Source organism: Acipenser ruthenus, chromosome 3 (genome assembly GCF_902713425.1).
Source record: "Acipenser ruthenus chromosome 3, fAciRut3.2 maternal haplotype, whole genome shotgun sequence".
Lineage (NCBI taxonomy): Eukaryota > Metazoa > Chordata > Actinopteri > Acipenseriformes > Acipenseridae > Acipenser > Acipenser ruthenus.
Window position 1 is genome coordinate 21,779,118 of NC_081191.1, and position 19,771 is coordinate 21,798,888.

At 37.2% G+C, this 19,771-nt stretch overlaps 2 protein-coding genes across 2 annotated transcripts in view; one reads left to right on the forward strand and one right to left on the reverse strand.

Annotated features, from left to right (window-relative positions):
- Positions 1-10,549, reverse strand: part of LOC117394671 (eukaryotic translation initiation factor 3 subunit H-like) — a 114,937-nt gene extending 104,388 nt beyond the window's left edge. The window contains exon 1 of the mRNA XM_033993092.3: positions 10,343-10,549. Within this exon, the coding sequence (XP_033848983.2) occupies positions 10,343-10,513 (171 nt within the window). The 5' untranslated portion in view covers positions 10,514-10,549. The remainder of the gene's footprint in view (positions 1-10,342) is intronic.
- Positions 10,550-10,837: 288 nt separating this feature from the next.
- On the forward strand, positions 10,838-14,510 carry utp23 (UTP23 small subunit processome component). The gene is made up of 3 exons (XM_033992210.3): positions 10,838-11,387; positions 11,975-12,149; positions 12,474-14,510. Exons 1-3 carry the CDS (start codon positions 11,200-11,202, stop codon positions 12,864-12,866), a joined length of 756 nt encoding a protein of 251 aa, XP_033848101.2. The 5' UTR covers positions 10,838-11,199; the 3' UTR covers positions 12,867-14,510.
- Positions 14,511-19,771: the final 5,261 nt, after the last annotated feature.

The window sequence follows — 19,771 nt, forward strand, 5'->3', positions numbered from 1 at the left end:
AGTGACTTTTCAAAAGATACACATTAGTAAAGTAACCTTCAAATCAAGCACTAGAAGATGGCAGTTCCTAAAATAATCTCAAATATGATTAATTGCTTTTTCTTGATGCAATATTTCAAGACAGGATAACTGAGCATGTTTTCCATTTTCAATATTAAAAAAAAAAAAAAAAAAAAAAAAGAGATATACTTTTGAAAAAGAGTGTCATTAGTAATTGCCCTGCGGCTCGTTTCAGAAACAATGTTTCATAGATTAACAAATGTGTTCACAGTTGGCATAGCAACCATTGCTGTAAATTTTCACTTTAAATCAATGTGCTGGTCCATTTTCAATTAAAATATCAAACCCACGCATTTGCTCTGCAGAACATGCACCATCCTGCTGCCTCTTCACATAAAAATTACTACCATTAGTTTCACAAATGAGGCTTGTGACTGTGTTCCAAAACGAAGTGAGGCTAAAATATAACTTATATAGACCACAGTATGTTTGGAGAAAAAAGGTCTGATCATTATAGAAAACTAGTGACTCATCTTCACTCCAGAACTGCTTGGTGCCACAGCTCTGCTACAGGAGAAGATGCACTGCCAGCAAACATGAACATCTATCTTACAAGTGCTTCTGGCACCCGCAGAGCGTCAGAACAGAGAACAAAATAAGGACAAAACAATCTAAGATGGTTGAATCTGGCAATTCAAAAGGTGGTCGGGTTTCCTACGTGATTATAAGAAATAACCGTTTGAACAACCGCTGAGTACCGTGTGTATCTTCAGGGGTTAAAAACTAACAACAGTGTGTGTGTATATATATATATATATATATATATATATATATACACACACACACACACACAGTGCCTTACAAAAGTATTCAGACCCCTGACCAATTCTCTCATATTACTGAATTACAAATGGTACATTGAAATTTCGTTCTGTTTGATATTTTATTTTAAAACACAAACTCAAAATCAATTTTTTTTTTTTTTTTTTAAATTTAGTCGTCGCCAATTATTTTTACCCCGGTTTTCACCCCAATTTAGCATGCCCAATTATTATCTGTATCCCCGGCTCACCGCTCGCAACCCCCCCGCCGACTCGGGAAACGGAGGCTGGAACACGCGTCCTCCGAAACGTGCTCCTTCCAAGCCGTCATTTTTCGCACTGCAGATCCACAGCAATGCCACCAGACCTATAGTGCCGGAGGACAACGCAGATCTGGCGGCTCCGCTGCAGAGCCACAGGCGCCCTATCTGCCACAGGGGTCGCTGATGCGCGGTGAGCCGTGGATTCCCCTGCCGACCTAAGCCCTCCCTACCCAGGCAGCGCTCAGCCAATTGTGCGCCGCCCCCTAGGAACTCTCGGTCACGGTCAGCTGTGACATAGCCTGGATTCGAACCTGCAATCTCCAGGCTATAGGGCACATCCTGCGAGGAGTGCCTTTACTGGATGCGCCACTCGGGAGCCCCCCAAAATCAATTATTGTAAGATGACATTGGTTTTATGTTGGGAAATATTTAAGAAAAATAAAAAAACTGAAATATCTTGCTTGCATAAGTATTCAACCCCCACACATTAATATTTGGTAGAGCCACCTTTCGCTGCAATAACAGCTTTAAGTCTTTTGGGGTACGTATGTACCAGCTTTGCACACAGTGTCGGAATGATTTTGGCCCATTCTTCTTCGCAGATTTGCTCCAGGTTGTTCAGGTTGGTTGGACGACGCTTGTGGTCCGCAATTTTCAAATACTGCCACAGATTCTCAATGGGATTGAGATCAGGACTTTGACTGGGCCACTGTAGGACATTCACCTTTTTGTTCTTGAGCCACTCCAATGTTGCTTTGTGCTTGGGATCATTGTCCTGCTGAAAAGGTGAATTTCCTCCCAAGCTTCAGTTTTTTAGCGGACTGAAGCAGGTTCTCTTGCAGTATTTCCCTGTATTTTGCTCCATCCATTCTTCCTTCAATTTTAACAAGATGCCCAGTGCCTGCTGAGAAGCATCCCCACAGCATGATGCTGCCACCACCATACTTCACTGTAGGGATGGTGTGTCTTGAGGCATGGGCAATGTTAGGTTTGCGCCACACATAGCGCTTTGAGTTTTGGCCAAAAAGCTCTATCTTGGTCTCATCTGACCACAAAACCTTTTCCCACATCACAGCTGGGTCACTCTCATGCTTTCTGGCAAACTCCAGTCGTGCTTTCAGATGGTACTTTTTGAGTAACGGCTTCTTTCTTGCCACCCTCCCATACAGGCCAGTGTTATGCAGAGCTCTTGATATGGTTGACTGGTGCACCATTACTCCACTCCCAGCCACTGAACTCTGTAGCTCCTTCAAAGTGATTGTTGGCCTCTCTGTGGCTTCTCTCACAAGTCTCCTTGTTTGAGCGCTGAGTTTTGAGGAACGGCCTTTTCTTGGCAGTGCCTGGGTGGTGTGATGCAGCTTCCACTTCCTGATTATTGATCCAACTGTGCTCACTGGGATATCCAAACACTTGGATATTATTTTGTACCCTTTCCCTAATCTATGCATTTGTATTACTTTATCTCTAAATTCTGTAGAATGCTCTTTGGTCTTCATTTTCCTTCAGATTCACAGCCTGACCAATGATCCTTCAACAGTGGGGTTTTTAGCCAGAAAATGTGACAGCAACTTTAATGGTTCACAGGTGGAGGCCAATGGTAAGGTAATTGTGTCCTCGTTAGGGCAATTTCTTTCATCGGTGTAAACTGGGAGCTTCCACAGCACAGGGGTTGAATACTTATGCAAGCAAGATATTTCAGTTTTTTATTTCTTAAAAATATTTCCCAACATAAAACCAATGTCACCTTACAATAATTGATTTTGAGTTTCAGTGTTTTAAAATAAAATATCAAACAGAACGAAATTTCAATGTACCATTTGTAATTCAGTAATATGAGAGAATTGGTCAGGGGTCTGAATACTTTTGCAAGGCACTGTATAATTATATATATATATAAATGTGTTTTTTTTGTTTTTTGTTTTTTTTAAAACGTAAGAAAATGGTAACAAAAATATGTAGAATGTTAACCTTTATTTTATTTTTATTTTTTATGTTGGATGATTATTACAGTGAGACCAGATTCGGTCACATTAGACAGAGTGGCCAGAAAGCTACTAGGTAATAAACAAACTGGTACACTAACAAGGCCTGGGTGCACAGTGCACAGCGTTAAACGTTCAACCAGATGTCGTATTGCCGTGTAAAACTGAACGTGGTTGTGCTTTTAAAATCTATTTTTATTGCCGCTTATCTTATGGGCTCTATTATTAACATTGTTACTGGTCCCGATTTTATATTGTGCTGATCAGGGTGTTGATTCAAAAATTGGATATTTCAAATATAACTTTATTGGGCCAGCAGTGTGGAGTTGTGGTTAGGGCTCTGGACTCTTGACCAGAGGATCATGGGTTCAATCCCAGGTGGGGACACTGCTGCTGTACCCTTGAGCAAGGTACTTTACCTAGATTGCTCCAGTAAAAAAAAAAAAAAACTGTATAAAATGGGTAATGTACATAAAAACAATGTTTAAAAAAAATAATGTAATTGTATGTAAAAATAATGTGATATCTTGTAACAATTGTAAGTCGCCCTGGATAAGGGTGTCTGCTAAGAAAGAAATCAACAACAACAACAACAACAACAACAATACACGTCTTGTGCTAAAGAAACTACACAGCAAAGATTGGCCAACTCATTACATAAAGATTTTATGCTACATGTTGTATGGTAATTGGGTTAGTCCATCCTTCTAAAGCCAAGGGGAGAACAGTCTACATGTTGCTAGAAAAATGTAGAATGAAATCTGTTGCTTCTGCATTGATCCTTCAAATTTCAGGGGACACTATTCTACAGTATGTAGAAACTGTAGATAGAATGTTGATGGACAATACAGAGAAGAAAATACATAGATGATATTTCCTATCAAAAGGTGTCCACATAATTTACCAGCATTTTTTTTCAATATAATAAAATACATTTTATTCTTAAATGTAAATACAGAATTGCATCAATAATATTTACCATTACCCTCATCGTTTTTTGTTCTGAATTTGTTATTTTTGGCTTGAATGTTTTTCTGCTGTGTAAATAAACGTGTAAATAGAGAAGTTGAAATGTGATTATTCTAGTTTTTATATGATTTTGAACAGAATTCTTAATGCCAGGTGAGGATTTTTTTTTTTTTTGTTGCTACAAATCAGATATCGGTAACTGTGTAACAATATTTGCAAGCTGCATTTGTTGCACTTCAATGTTCAAACGGCTTTAAACAAAAAGTAGGACTTGCTTTATCCATTACTGTTAAGCTGTATCAAATGAAAGCCTTTATTTGAGACAGAATGACCACTGAAAACACAACTTGGGAACTAAAACATAACATACCATTAACACACCGCTGCACTTTAAAATGAACGCTCTAATGCTTCAGCATCAGTACCACACTGGCTTTAATTAATTTTTTTGTAATTTCCAATAGACTATAATGCCAACACAACATTAAGTTTAAAACAGTTCATCATAGTAAATGGCTTTTTTCAAGGAATATAGTAATAAGGGTGTCAAGTTTAATGCCGTTAACTGGCAAATTGGTCATTAAATAACCAGGATGGACCGATTAACACTTATTTACTTGCCTATACCACCTATAAAAAAAAAAAAAAGAAAGAAAAAAAAAAAACAAAATCGATAAGGAGAGTCTCTCACAATATCCCACACCGGCTTTGCATTCATTTTCTCCATTTGTTTTTTGGTTTTTTTGCCAGTGAAACTAGTCACATGACTTTTTACATCACTTTCATTGGCTGATTTATTCTATGATGTAATGTTGCTTCTACAAAAATCAATAGTCCTTTCATACAGTTGCTTGCAACAAAGTTGCCTGAAACTTGTAGCTTACACATCACTTTCTACAAATATGAAACAGGCAATTAAAGATTGTGTTGTATTTATAGCTTAAGGGGGATTATTTATTGATAGGTACAAAAGGTACAAACCTTTTCTTGAATGTAATGTTTGTCTTTTACATTCAGTTTTACTTCAAAATTATTTCTCCCTTGCATTCAAAACACCCCAGTTATCTTTACTATGGATAAACTTTCTCCAACAATGTAATTGGTGAACCGCAGAAGGTCCCCTGAAAAGGTCCCACAGTGACATGCAGAGCTCTACAAGAACGCATCCAGTTTAACAAGAAATACAGGCACCAATATATCACTATTTGTTTAATTTGTTTCAAGTAGCACTTTGATGGTGTAATTAAAGTAATTATCCAGATTATTAGCTAAACATGCAAGTAGATTTTATTTTTAGGTTGTAGCATTTTTTGTTCCTCACAAGCTAAAAAAAAGTGCTTAAAATGTATTCATAAACATAATCGCAGTCTATGATTTTATGTATCCTATTTCTTCAAGCGATTTACTGTGTGCATATTTAGTTTTAAAAGAAATTACTATTCACCATGTAGTGTCACAGGCAGAGACAGATGGACAGACACAGGATTAGGCAAAGTTGTAAAAAGAAAAAGGCAGACATGATGTTTACAGTTACTGCTAGCAGTTCAAATTGCCCTTCCTGTTGGGCACATCTGTTTTCACTGCAAGACGAACACTGTATATAAAACATATCAATATTTTATAATGGCAACTTACTGCAGAAGCAGATGTACAATAGTTTAAAAAAAAAAAAAACACCTTCATACCAGTATGTCCATGCATCTGAAAAAGCTTTAAAAACATTTGTAATTCTGTACAGTAATTGCAGCTGTGTCCTCCAACTCCAAGATTGGAATTCATTTTAAACATGACAATTAAAACTGTGCATTTCATTTCTTTTTTTTTTAATAACATGATTAAAGGAATATCAAATGTGTGCCTATTTTTACTATGCTGATTTCTTCTTGTTTTGAATCACTGAGCAACAATTGCTGGAGGCAACGTTGAAATGACCGAACAATGAAGTTTTATTTTGCAGTCTGATTGTGTTTCCATTAAAATCCCAGGACAGAGATATGGGACCTGCATTCTAATGTCTTATACCATGTTTTGCTGTGTCTGGTCTGTCATGTTGTATATCTCTTGTGGGTTTACAGTTCTGCATAAAAGCACTTGCCATGAACTGCATTATGCCCGTGTTATAGTATTAATGCAGCTGTTTGAGAAATACCCTTGCTGCTTAAATGTCTAACTGATGTCATGAGCCAGCTCGATCGCCCAAAACAGCGCAACATCCAACAAGTTGTTGATGCTCTCTCCGAACTGACCAAATAACATTGTAAATGAATGTATTGATGGTGTTTTATTTGTTTGCATCATTAATATTTGACACAACAGTAAATCCAAGACAACTTAAAAGAAAGGAGAGAATCTCCGACAGCACGAGCCTCCTCAGATCACTCCTGTCAAATTGTAACTGGCTACTGAGGTCAACTTCACAGTTGCCAAGTCCGCTTAGAAGAAGCAGAATTGGGCTTGTTTTTTGAGAGTCGCTGGTTGGAACTTGCATAAACACCCATACTCTAACATGGGTCGCTTGTTTTGAAAGGCAGTGTTGCTTTTTTTTTTTTTTTTTTTCTCTCGTGAGACTTGGCAACACTGGTAACCTTCCCCGTCTGTCTCACAGCAGGCAGTGCCAATTTTGGGAACGAACTAATGCTGCACTTCAGTCAGTTTCATCAGTATCCGCCACCTCCCTTTCAAGTGCCCACTACCCGTATTTGCCCAAGCGTGGTGTTGAATGCTTCCTCAGCAGCTGACAGTCATCTGGACAGGTAGGGTTTCTAAGCCAGGGTAGTATACACAGCATCACCTGATCCCCTATATGCCATATTGCCTGAATGAAAGGGAGATATTATATTATATATATATATATATATATATATATATATATATATATATATATATATATATATATATATAAAACTGCAGTGTACAAAATTGAAGGCATATGAAAGAAAAGGTTTTTTTTAAATGTACACAAAAAAGTTTAAAAGATTAAAATATCTTCAGCTGTTTAAAAAGAAAAGTAAACAGATATAGAGATAGAGATATAACATCTCCGCCGGTTTTCAGCCATGGTGATCTGCAATACCTGTTGGTCAGTTTCATTTTATACCTCCGAGTTTATTTTTAATTAATGAGTTGTAAGATACATTAGTTGAAACAGTATACACTACTAATGACATTTAAAAAAACTATTTGGGCAAGAGTAGTAAAACACATTATTAACCAGCCAGGCACAAGGTATTTTGTTTCATTACAGCAGCTTAGATTCACTCGTGTACCAGTTCTCTGCGCATGGAAACCGTCTGCAGAGAATTCACGTCTTGACATGTAACTCGCAAGTATTTCTGGGGGAAATCAGTAGTATTTCCTGCCCAACTCATGTGATAATACGGGTAACTCGGAAAAGCATGGAAACGTCACCTTTTTCATCAACTCGAGTTCTGGGAGAATTCATGCCAATTTGAGCCCACTCGAGTTGCCGGCAACAAAACATCTTCATCTCTATTCTTTTGAATACATAAATAAAAAAAAATAAAAAATGGCACAGGATTACATTATCTGGTAAACATGCTTGTGCTTTGCACAAAAATACATTGTCCTTTAATGCAGCCAGGTTGGGGGAATGCACCAAAATTATTTTATGTGTTATACAGTATGTTGGGGGACATTGTTCTGTGGCATATTTTATGTTCAATTACAAAAAAAAGCATACAAATTAAGTTATAAACATGCTCAGTAACTTGTGTTACTGAACTTCCTTTTAAAAGCAAACCTTTTACTGATTACGTCAATTATGTCAAAGAGATTTTGTTTTATCTTTTACTGATTACGTCGATTATGTCAAAGAGATTTTGTTTTTAAGTTTTAGTAATGCCACTTCACTACTACCGTATGATCACCTACCTGCTTATTTTAAATACAACAGTTTTGAGAGCAACCTTTTGAAGATAAGGGTTCTGCAATACTAAACTGCTTGCTAATGTGCAATGTGTCTTAGAACAGGCCTGTTCATTTCAGGTAAAGGGTAATCACTCTCTCAGCCACAAGCATAAGAGACTCTAGAACCAAGGCAGAGAAGCCTTGTGAACAGACAATGATCACCTTTCTTAATGGATGGACACTGGTTTCTGAAATCTTGAATCTTAACACAGTTCTGCTTTCCACTCCAAAGAAAAAGCATTGATTAGAAGGCTAAAACTATGTGAAAGTTGCCGTAGGTACCTGCTGTGCTTTCACAATGTTGTCAGAAATGTTTAGTCAGAAATGGCATGATTCTCCATTTTACAGAAGCATTCAAATGGAAGACCCATTTAAAACTGGGAAAACGTTTAGAACTATGCAGCAACTGAAACCTTTTTGATTTATCTCTGATCTCTTTTGTACCCTTGTTTTCTTCAGAATCAAAATGCTAAACCTGTATGGTGGCTCATCGTTGAGTTTAACAACAGTTCGTTGAGCTCCACCTGTTGACTTTAACTACTAACTAAGCTACTAACAACCAAACAAGCAAGGGCCGAATGGCATCCCCTTGTTTGTAAACGTTCCTATGTTCTTAACAGTTCGGTGTGCACAGAGGCTCACCGGTGAATAAAACAATGCACCCTATATCTGTGTTTATGTGTGTGTGTGTGTTTTTATGTTTAATACTATCAACTGAAAAGAAAGAAAATCACATTCATTTTTTATAGTCAACCTGCGTCTAAATTACAATGTGCGTTCCCACAAGCAAATCTGTAGTCGCGCTGTAGAGCCCTGTTCCTTGGGAGTTCACACTCAACAAATTAAACTTAATGATTATACAGAATCACCCGGCAAACTCGTTTACTTTTTTTATACACATTTATATATAAGTGTCATTAATAAGAGACATGTGTCCGTATGTTGCACTTCAGAGTTTTGCATACAGACTGATGAAACCTGCTATGACCTTCTTTAGAGAGTTACTGAATAAAGATATTAGGCATGCAATGATAAATTATGTAATCAGTGAATCATAACTTTGTGTTCTTGAAACTGTCTATATTTAGGTAGGTTTGTATCTTGATTTGTGATACACAATCAAAACCTCATTGCAATTCTCCAAGTGTTTCTTGAATTAAGAATAAAATAAGTTTTGATAGTTTGTATGAAAACATACTCTCTCTAACTAATTTGAGTTAACAAAAGCCATTATTAAATCAACATTTGATCTTGCTCTACATCACACAAGTAGGCTATCATGACCATGCCATCTAATACATATTAGTTTTAAATCTTTTAAAAGATTTTTTTTTTCAGTGAAACTTTACATGTCATCAGTATAAATAACTTCCATACAGTATCATTAAAAAAAAAAAAACACACACAATGGTTTGAAAACATATTCGTAAGCTTTTCAAAACAGTTGTTTAACATGGTGTTTTTCTGTATAAATTACTTGTATGTTACAGATAGCTTTGAAACATTGTGGGACTAAGTCGATTAGAATATGAATTCTAGAACTATGTCATGGTTTCTTAGAAAGTAATACAGTGCAACACCAAACACACGGATCAGTGTAAGTGAACAGTATTTCTACCCCAATGAATCCATTAAGAATTGTGAGTTTCTAGAGGGCATAACAAAACGCACATCAGCTTTCCTAAAGCTACTGTTAATACGTCAGGCTTTACTTCACTTTCAGACAGTTATGTTTAAGAAAACAAATAAAATCGTAGGCCTATCGCTATGTGTAATTCACGTCATCTGTGAGAATACACAGCTGTAATTAATATAATTTGGAGGAAAATGCATAAACGTTTTCTAGTATTATCACGGCGCAAACAATAAATCATCTATATTTCAATCAGACAGAATACACTTTAAACTGACACACGCTACTGGCATTATACCGGTATCCGGAATATGGGCTGTGTAGAGCAAGAATGGAATTAGAACCACATTTTGCTTCTATGGGGAAAGAGAAGCCGGTTTTATTTTTTTAAAATAACTTTCTCGACAATAAAGCCTGTCCTCAATTTTTTTTTACAGACTACAGTTCAATAACGAATGTAATAATTTACCTTGAATAGTATAACGTTGCATAACACTGTAGATAAACGTTTACTTATTTTTAATTTCTTCCCTCTAAATCCGTAATGAAAACCGGGGAGGTTCCCCAATGCTTTTAAACTCATAAATGGCAAGTGGTCTACCACAAAAAGAAAGACCGTATAATTACATTTATTTTCAGAACAAATAGAGAAGACGGGAAATAATTATCACAAACATTGGAACAATCTACAATAGCCTGGCCACATGTGCAAGTGGTATGATTCTCTAGTCTTTCGCGGCTACTCACCAGCCCTTCAATCTGGATCTGCTTGACGGGGGAGTCGAGGGTGTTACTTGGGGTTGGAGTTGGGGTTGGGGTTGAAGTAGGCGTTGAGGTAGGGGTTAGAATCGGAGTCGGAGTTGATACTTCATCTTCAGGTACAGCAATTGCCGAGGCCGAATCTTTGCAAGCTGCCATCTTTCCTGGTTCAGAAGTTAGAAAGGGGGAAATAGTCACCGGAAAGAGTACCTGTAGATATAGGCCAGACTGAAACAAATGCCTTCAGACCTTATTTAGTTCCTTAATTTAAACTAATTGTACTATATAATATATATAATATGTCCCACCGAAATACTCAGCACTAGTATATTATATTAAATACAGGTAGGACACAGGAAACATTAAAATAATAGTCTATCACTATTACAAATGTGTTAATTATTATTTTACCAATATATTTTCAACCGCTGCATAATTATCATATGTATGTTCTTTTGGTTTAGTCATGGGTTGTAGAAAAAAAAAATCCGAACCCGAGAACTCGAAATCAGTGGTAGGTACTGTATTTACTTTAAAGTATGGTGTTAAAATATTCATATCGTTCAGCCGGGAAATTTTGTCCGAGGGAAGCAATTTGTAGGAGCACAGCGGAAGCACGTGTTTCGCATGCTCGTGTATGTGTGTGTGTCAGTTTCGTGCTGTTTCAATATCTGAAGCAGTTTTTCTCGTTACATTAGTTCGGTTTTAAAAGTTTCCTTCGGTATATGACATGTAAATAATAAGTATATTGTGTATAAGACTATATAAAAACAGTTTTTGTTGCACTGTTTTAATGATTTCTGTCTTTAAAATAACATTATACCGGTAGTTTAGTTTAAGAAAAAATGAAAATAACTCGCCAGAAACATGCCAAGAAGTATATTAGTTTTTATAAGTACAATTTTAAATTCCGACCTCCTTTCCAAATACTGATTGATGGTACCTTCTGCCAAGCTGCGCTGAAAAATAAAATTCAGATAAAAGAGCAGATGCCGAAGTATCTCATGGGGGAAGTGCAGCTGTGTACTACAAAGTAAGTTTGACTTGCGTTACACTTCTTGTCTTTACCTAATAATATGATTTGTTAGTTTTACTTTTAGAAGGTAGGTATTCACCCTACATGTTATGCTAGTGTACCGTATTTCAAATAAAACCGTATTACACTTTCTGTTTATTTTTGTTCATTTAATATTGTCTATAAACCTTAGAAATTGTCTATAGGTTAGGGTTATAATGATTTATTATTATTATTATTATTATTATTATTATTATTATTATTGTACGTCATTGGTTTTAGTAGAACTAGAAGTATTGGTAATTAAGGTGATGTTTGTTACAAATATGTCGAAACATATTGTAGCAATGCATTTTAAGCCAGTTGAGAACTCAAACTCATTAAATTGAGGGTTGTTTATATGTTTTGTAGGTACTGTATTGTCTGTAAAATCTGATGGCAAAAATATCATTTGACTAGTTGTGCTGCTCCGTGAATGTGTCATTTCTGGTCTTTCAATACTGTACAATCTCTATCCCTCAATGAAGACCATGGAGTAGTACAGTAGCAGGATCTGTTTTACTAAGTGTGTGATGTCATGTTTAAACAATAGTTTCGTCTTGCAGCTGTGTTTTAAAGGAACTGGAATCACTTGGGAAGGAGTTATATGGAGCAAAAATAATTTTACAGAGGTTTCAGGTTCGGAACTGTGCACATATTAAGAGTCCTGTTGGTGCATCTCAATGCCTGCTGTCAATGATTGATGACAATAACCCTCACCACTACTTTGTAGCCACACAGGTAATTACATCTTTGTTGTATTGTACTAATTTGTGAAACTGATTTTTTTATGGCTGGTCTGCATTTCTGTCATTAATAGTCATTGAGGAATCACATAGGCATTTTTTTGTATCACCATATTCATTTATTTTCATCAGCAGTTTAAATGTGTTTTTTTATTAAGCTAAGTGTGACAAATGAAGCTGTAGTGTGTTACTTAGATGTCCTTCAACTGAAATTAAAATGGTGCTGCTAAGGTAAGTATTCTTATGTACTCAAATGGTTTACTTTGCATGAGTTTCATGGCTCACTTCAAATATAATTTTTAATATTTCCTTTCGGTAGGACCAAGACCTGACAGCATCAGTAAAGAGGATACCAGGGATCCCTCTGATATTTATCATACAAAACACAATGGTTTTAGACAAACCTTCCCCTAGTTCTACTGCCCACGTCCAGGCTGTGCAAACTGGACAACTGGTGACCGTTCAGCAGAAACAAAGCATTCAAACCCTGAAGGAGGAGCAGGGGTTAGTGAATTCAACAGAGCGCAGGGGCAGGAAACGCAAAAGGAAAGGTGGGCCAAATCCCCTGAGCTGTCTGAAGAAAAAAAAGAAGATCCAGGGGCCGCAGCAGCAGAAGCCTGCTGGGGAGAAGAAGAAAAGGAAACGCCACAGGAAGCGTACAGGAGGGGGAGGTTTGCAGGTGGAAACCATCGCTCAGATTGAAAAAGCTTAATACAGAGACTGGGGATGGTTTTTTTCCATATTATTAAATTGAAAACTCCCAACCGGAATACATTATGAAGACTGCGACAAGCTATGGTTTAACCACCTTTCTGATTTCATGAGACCACTCTAGGTAAACCAAACCACACAAATCTGTAAAAAGCTGATAGGTAAAACTATAAGAAATTAATTCAAGAAGACAAACGTTAAGACTAAAACTGATGAAAGCATTAGGCGAAACAATTGTCTGACCAATGTTCTTATAATGTACTGTTGTGAATGTTTAAAGTTATGTATAAACAGTTGAGAAGCCAAAGGTCTTTATCGTGAAGTAATTTATACAATGCTGCTGTAAAACAACATTACAACCCATAGACAAATAGTGCCCCTATAAGCAGTTGTTGCAGTGATACTTGGAGTCCTTGGATACCAGACCTATTCTTACCCTTTGTGGTTCTGGAATTCTGTTGTGCCTCCACATACCAACTTTAATTTCTGTGCCATGAATAGTTTTTCTTCAATAGCAGCAAGTTGACAACTAATTCTGTAAATCTTTCTAAAGAGTAAAACTCTGTACACCATTGCTGTGCTATTTTAGGGGTAGCAAGATTCCATCAGTTTTTGTATTTGGTAATATCAACATGGGGCTCATTCAAGATGTGGCTAATAAAAGGTGTAATCATTCACCAGATGTGTCGGATTGTAGGAATCAGGCTCATACTAAATCTTCACTGAATTTGTAATCCCTCCATGGTTCCCTGGACCTTGTCCAACATTTAATCAATTAAAGGCACACAGACAAAACTTATTTCTGATCAGTTCAGAGCAGATTTAACTGGAGCCAAGTTGTTTAGATTTAGTAAAAATAATGAATCTCAACAATGAAGTAATAAAAACAGAACATGATTGGGTGCAGGATCTCTGTTCACATGCACTATTTTCAGTTGATCTAAAGTGGCTAATCTAAATATTGCTGCTGTTAAAATATGGAAATAATAAAGGACCCAAGGTTCTGAAAATGAATGATCCAAATGTGCATCTAGTTTCCGTCGTATAAATTATGGCAGTATTTAGGTCAGTTGAAAATACTGTTAACTTAATTCTATAAAATTAAAACAAAATGCTAGTGTCTGAAACCTTTTAGACCAGACACAGGCAATCGAATGAGTGAGTGAGTGATTGGCAGTTCCTGCTTTAGCGCATGCTTGTTAACAAAGCAAGTCATCGATAGGCCGATTCAATCCACGCCCCCTCCTTTCGCTCCTACTGGAAGGGAGGATTTTTTCATATTGTTTTCATCCATGATTTTGATTGACTGTCTCCTCGTGTGTTTGTTGAAATGAAAGCATAAAAGTAAGAGCAGTTTTTTTTTTTTAAATATATATTTGGATGTTTTTTACGTGTTCTCTTTAGTCTAGATAAGTCAGTCTAGTAAGTTTGCGCACCCTCCTATCTTTTCTGTATAAAATGCCTTAAATTCACGCTGATCTAGTTTTACGTTACACCAAGAATGATTGTGTAAACTATTTGAATTTGAAATTCTGAAGTGAAATACGAATTTAAAAAAATAAAGTACTTCAACTTTTAAAAACAAATTGTTATAAACTTTATTTTCTGCTAAATTAAACATAAATAAAGGCTTTTTCCCCCCACATATGCCTAGTTCTTCTCCATAACTATGTGTGTCACTTTAAGAGTGGACAGGTGTCATATGAATGACCATGACATTTTGTGTTGTCACTGGTAAAATATTTAGTGACCAGTCACGGTGACTGGCAGCAGTTTTCTTAGTGGAAACAGCAGAGCCAATCCTTTTGTGGAACCAGCCCCCTTTCCTTGTATCTATAGTAATGTGCAACTGCAGTTCGGAAGAGGTGGCTATTGCCAACTTAAAGAAAATGAAGAAACTAAAAAACTTTAAAAGCAAGTAGATTCCCCTCACCCCGACATCAACATGGGACGAAAGTAGTGTTGAGGTGTCTGTGGTGCCTTATGGTACAGGCAGGGGGGTTCAAAATGACTTTTAAAACATTCTCTGTGGTGCAAGAGTGCAGCAGCGCTACAAGCCATTGAGTTTCCTTGACGCTTGGTTGGTCAGCTTAGACGGCACAGGAAATGAAAAAAAAAAAAAAAAAAATCTCAAAATATCTCTTACCTTAAATAAAATGTCGAAGAAACTGAAGCAACAGTCAAATCTATTTGCATTTGGAAAATCTACATCTGGCCAACTCCCGAGGAGGAGGAGGAGTTAACAGAGTGTTAGTATTTTAGCCAATAACTGAAAAATAAAGAAATGTGTTCACTTCCCTGGATTTTTGATGTAGTTGTCTTCCCTGGCATTTGATTAATATAATTATATTTCCTGGTATTTTATGTATATACTGTACTTTACTCACTGGTATTTCATGCACACAGATATGTTATTTATTGTATATAGTTCCCTGTCATTTTTTGTACAGAATAAAATTGCTGCTTTAGAAGGCAGAGCAGACTAACGTGGATCTGCACCTGGTGATGCTCAATCTGAGGAACACACCAGTGACAGGTATGGAATTCTCACCAGTACAGATGCTTATGGGTTGAGTCTTGAGAAGCACTCTCCTGCAACCTGCCGCACCCAAAGGAATTCACACCAAGCTGAGATATGTCCAAGCTAAACAAGAAACGTACTACAACACGCATGCTAAAGCACTACCAGTGTTACACCTAGGCAGTACTGTGTAAATGGAGACTGCTCAAGGCTGGCGGCCAGAGAGGTCTGAGCCACGGTCCTACAATGTTGTGTCTACGTTAGGTCAGTGCTACAGGAGAAACAGATGACACCTGAGGAAGACCAACACCAACTTCAGAGTGAATTCAAAAGACGAGTGTGACCAACAGGATGTATGTGAACAACAAACTGTCCAAGATGTTGAGCCAAATTCTGAACTAGTGTTGGCGGAGACACAGAGAAATGCAGAACCTGAGGCTTTCCAGAATGCAGGGCCAGTTCAGCACACTATAAGCGGAAGGGCAATGATTCCTCCTTCCAGATTCCATGATTTTGAAATGAGCCAACGGTAAAGGTTGGGCACCAACGGGTCATGTGCTGGCAACCTCTGACCCAGAGGCAAGTGCTAATGGACATTCAGTGAAAGGACTTGTTATGGTCAATGTTAAAGGGTTCATACAGTTGGTAAAAAAAGGATTACAAATAAATATATTAAAGTTGTAAGGGGGAGATTAAAATTGAAAAGGGGGATGAGGGCAATGTACCCCCTATTTATGCCCTCGCTCGATCCCTGTTCCACGCCAATCACTCACATCCATTCCTCCCTCTCCTAGCATGTACTCAAAGTCAGTCACCCCCAACTGCATTTCCCCTACCCCTCAACCACTCACCCCCTCGCACAAGTTAACTCCTGAGGGACCCCCATCCTCCCTTCGATCGTCACAATATATTTAAAACAAAAAAACACAGGATCAACACAGCAGCTCTTGAGCCTCTATTTGAAAGTTTTAGACAGCAAAAAGTAAACAAACCAGAGTATGCTCACACAGGAATAGTGATCTCTATGGAAAGCCATCTGGGTCAAAAATGCGTTGTGGTGCAGCGAGTCAGAATCTCATGGGGCAAAAAAAAAAAAAAGGCAAGCACGTAATTCTGAAATGCTGCGCTTAAACAGTGCCCAACTTGCTGGAAATGTTGTGTAGTGATTTTTATATAGATTGTATATATTACATATGTTTTGTTGCGACTTTCTGTTATGTGGAATGTAATAAACGAGAACCAAAACGGTGAGTTTTTTCCCCTTCATTTTACAACGCCATTTCCACATTTGTTTTATTTGAAATGTTTAACGTTAAATTTCAATTTTCATTTGATTGTTCAGCTACAAAAAGGCACAAGTAAACCTCATGTTATGACTTTGTCAAAAAAAGTAAAAAATAAATAAAATGCAGTTCCTCGTGTTCCTCTGTCGAATAATACTGAGCAAAGACTAATTGAAGACATGTCAGATGATAGAGGTTTGCAGGTGAATCAAAAACTTTGCTCTCCAAATTGATTCTGAACAACAGTATGTATTTATTTATTTATTTATTTGTATTTTTTTATTTAGGATGCCCAATTCTTTTTACCCCCGATTTTCTCCCCAGTTTGAAACGTCCAATCATTTCCACCCTCAACGCAGTGATTCCCCACACAGCTGCTCAGTAGAACTGACGGTTCAGTGGGTGTCCCCCGGTACCATGACTGAACCAGCTTCTACACTCAGGAAATCGAGAGCAGATGTCAGCGAGCTACCGACCTCTGAAGGACAAAGGCCCTGCAGGTGTCTGCTTTTGAGCGCACTGGGCACCTGGCCCGCAGGGTTCGCTGTAGCGTGATGAAGATTAACAGCTCTTGCTAGTTTTGCCTCCCTAACCCACAGGACCGCCAAAACCAATGCAACGCTCCCTTTGGGATCCTTAGTAAAGACTGGCTACTTCTCACCACCAGGATGAGAACTTGCGCTGTATGCACACCGCACAGCTCTGCTTTTACCAGGTGAGCCACTCAGGGACCCCTCAACAGTATGTATTTTTATAGGTACTGTAACTTCACTCTGTTAATACTCAGTACGTGTTTCCTAAATAATACGGTATCCTTATTATTTAGGTACCCCTGAATATATACCAGAATGTTATCAAGATTTGAATGACAAACTTAGTATCAATCCCAGACTTGCTGTGGTGACCCAAATGTGTTTTTTTGGGGGGTTTTTTTTACACACCAATGCAGAGCAACTTAATGGGATATTTGTTCATTATTTTATATGGCCATTGCCAAGACTGTACCAACTTTCCTTTATTCATCAGGATAGTTTACATGGAGCCAATAAAGCTGATTAGGGCAAACATGTATAGTAATTCCCCCTAGAAAAATGCTTTAGATCTTGAATTTGTTTCAGGAAGCTTGTGTGAACGCTCACACTTATATATTTGTTACGTGTACTTGACAATGGCTATCATCGTACAATTAATATCTATGTGCAAGTTACTGTTTCTTTCCCCCAGCTACATAATCAATTGGTTGTCCAACAACGTAAGATGACACAAGTGTAACGGCATGATTATTTGCCATCATGATATTTACTGGACAGCAAATACAGTGCAGTGTTAAGGATGGTGATTAAGTATGACATGACTTGACATGCTGTTGCTTATTTGCAATATACATAAACATCAAATGAATGCTACAGTAAAAACCACACCTTAAGCTTGGTATATTAGGTGCATCATGTAATCATACTCACCTACATATACTAACGTTAAGATATGATATCCACATTCCAGTCCACTTCAGACACCACATATTTTTTTATAAAATGACCATGCCTCAATAAGCCTATTGAAAAATACTGTAATACCCGACTATAATGGGTTCTGACAGGTCGATGGTGAGAATAACCAGGCAGAAATAAATACATAAATAGGAACAAAAAATCCCTTTGACATGACACTTTACAAAAGAAAATGTAACAAATTAACCCCTGGGCATTATTATTATTCTTTTTATGTTCTAAATTACATAAGAACATAAATTACAAAGACTTTTTTCTAGCTTTAGGGACAACAAAGTATTTTACCAAATCTAAGTATTTTAAATTCAAGAATTTTGCTCAAATTTGACCGCTGTCAAATGAGACAATCTTTGAGTTATCGTTGAGTGCAAACACATCTTGATCAACTTCAGTCTGGAAAAGCTACGCTCACCAGAACCAACTATCACTGGAATGAACTTCAGTTAGTTTACGGTTTTGTGTTACAGGTAATATTTTACAAAATGTACCCCGTATCCAATCACATCCATATTTGTAATAATTTGTAAAAAGGAAATTCTGCCGCATCTCATCCATGGCGAAACTCATAGCAGCCTGTAATATTTCTCTCTTGGGGAAAAAAAATAATTTGAAAACAAACATGTACTTGGAGGGAATTTTACATATGGGTACATGTACTTTTATTATTATTATTATTACTACTACTACATTCAGAAAGTGTTGCTGGGTAAAAAAAAAAAAAAAAATCTAAACAAAATGAATAGTATTAGAAACATTGTGCTGTGTATGTATATGTATATGTGTATGTGTGTGTGTATATATATATATATAACATAAAATCTCTTAACACCAAAATTGCTATATTAAGAAACCTTAGACAGCAGACCTGAGTAGCCCAAACATTCGACATATTAACAAAACAATAGCTTGTGAATTCAGCAACATTGAATTGTATTAATGGATTAGATTTACATAGCTGCAACAACGGATTTGGTTAACATAAATCTGATTATATGCATCTAACCAAAGCATGAGCATTTTTTAAACTAATTGTGTTTATAAACTAGAAAATCTTAACTTTCGTGGTAAATGAAAAGGCTTGCGAACACAAAATATTTTACAATGTATTGTTACCTGTTAAGTCTACTATTGCCCACATACCTTTTTGACTTGCGGAACAAAGACTTAATTGATAACTGTGTAAAAGTGTGCTGCGACTTGTTTGCTACCACTTTCCCACACGACCCGTCTCTCCTGTGTATGTGGAAGTCTGGATGGCTCATGTGAGTGTCCAGACCCAAAGAGAAACTATCATCTATGGTTGATAAGGAATAAAAAATAAAACAAATAAAATAAAAAATTAACATAGTCTACTGGCGCCAGATTTTAATGTTGCTTGTGCTATATGGGTACTCCAAATTTGCACCCCTAAGCGTTTTGAGCGCACGTAAGGAGCACATTAAATCTCACGGCAGTCCGGTTGAGTGCAGGGGGCCCTAGGCGGCTGCCTCACTCGCCTTGCCTTAAGGCCGGCCCTGTACATACATAGGATACACTTTGGAGCCATAAAAATCAAAGAAAATGAAGACAAGTATATTGTGAAACTGACCTT

Excerpts from the sequence above, each read along its gene's own strand:
- utp23 (XM_033992210.3), top strand. The coding sequence starts at position 11,200 with ATGAAAATAACTCGCCAGAAACATGCCAAGAAGTATATTAGTTTTTAT. Across the intron at positions 11,388-11,974 it reads GTGCAGCTGTGTACTACAAA|CTGTGTTTTAAAGGAACTGG; the intron begins GTAAGTTTGACT and ends TTCGTCTTGCAG. Across the intron at positions 12,150-12,473 it reads ACTACTTTGTAGCCACACAG|GACCAAGACCTGACAGCATC; the intron begins GTAATTACATCT and ends TCCTTTCGGTAG.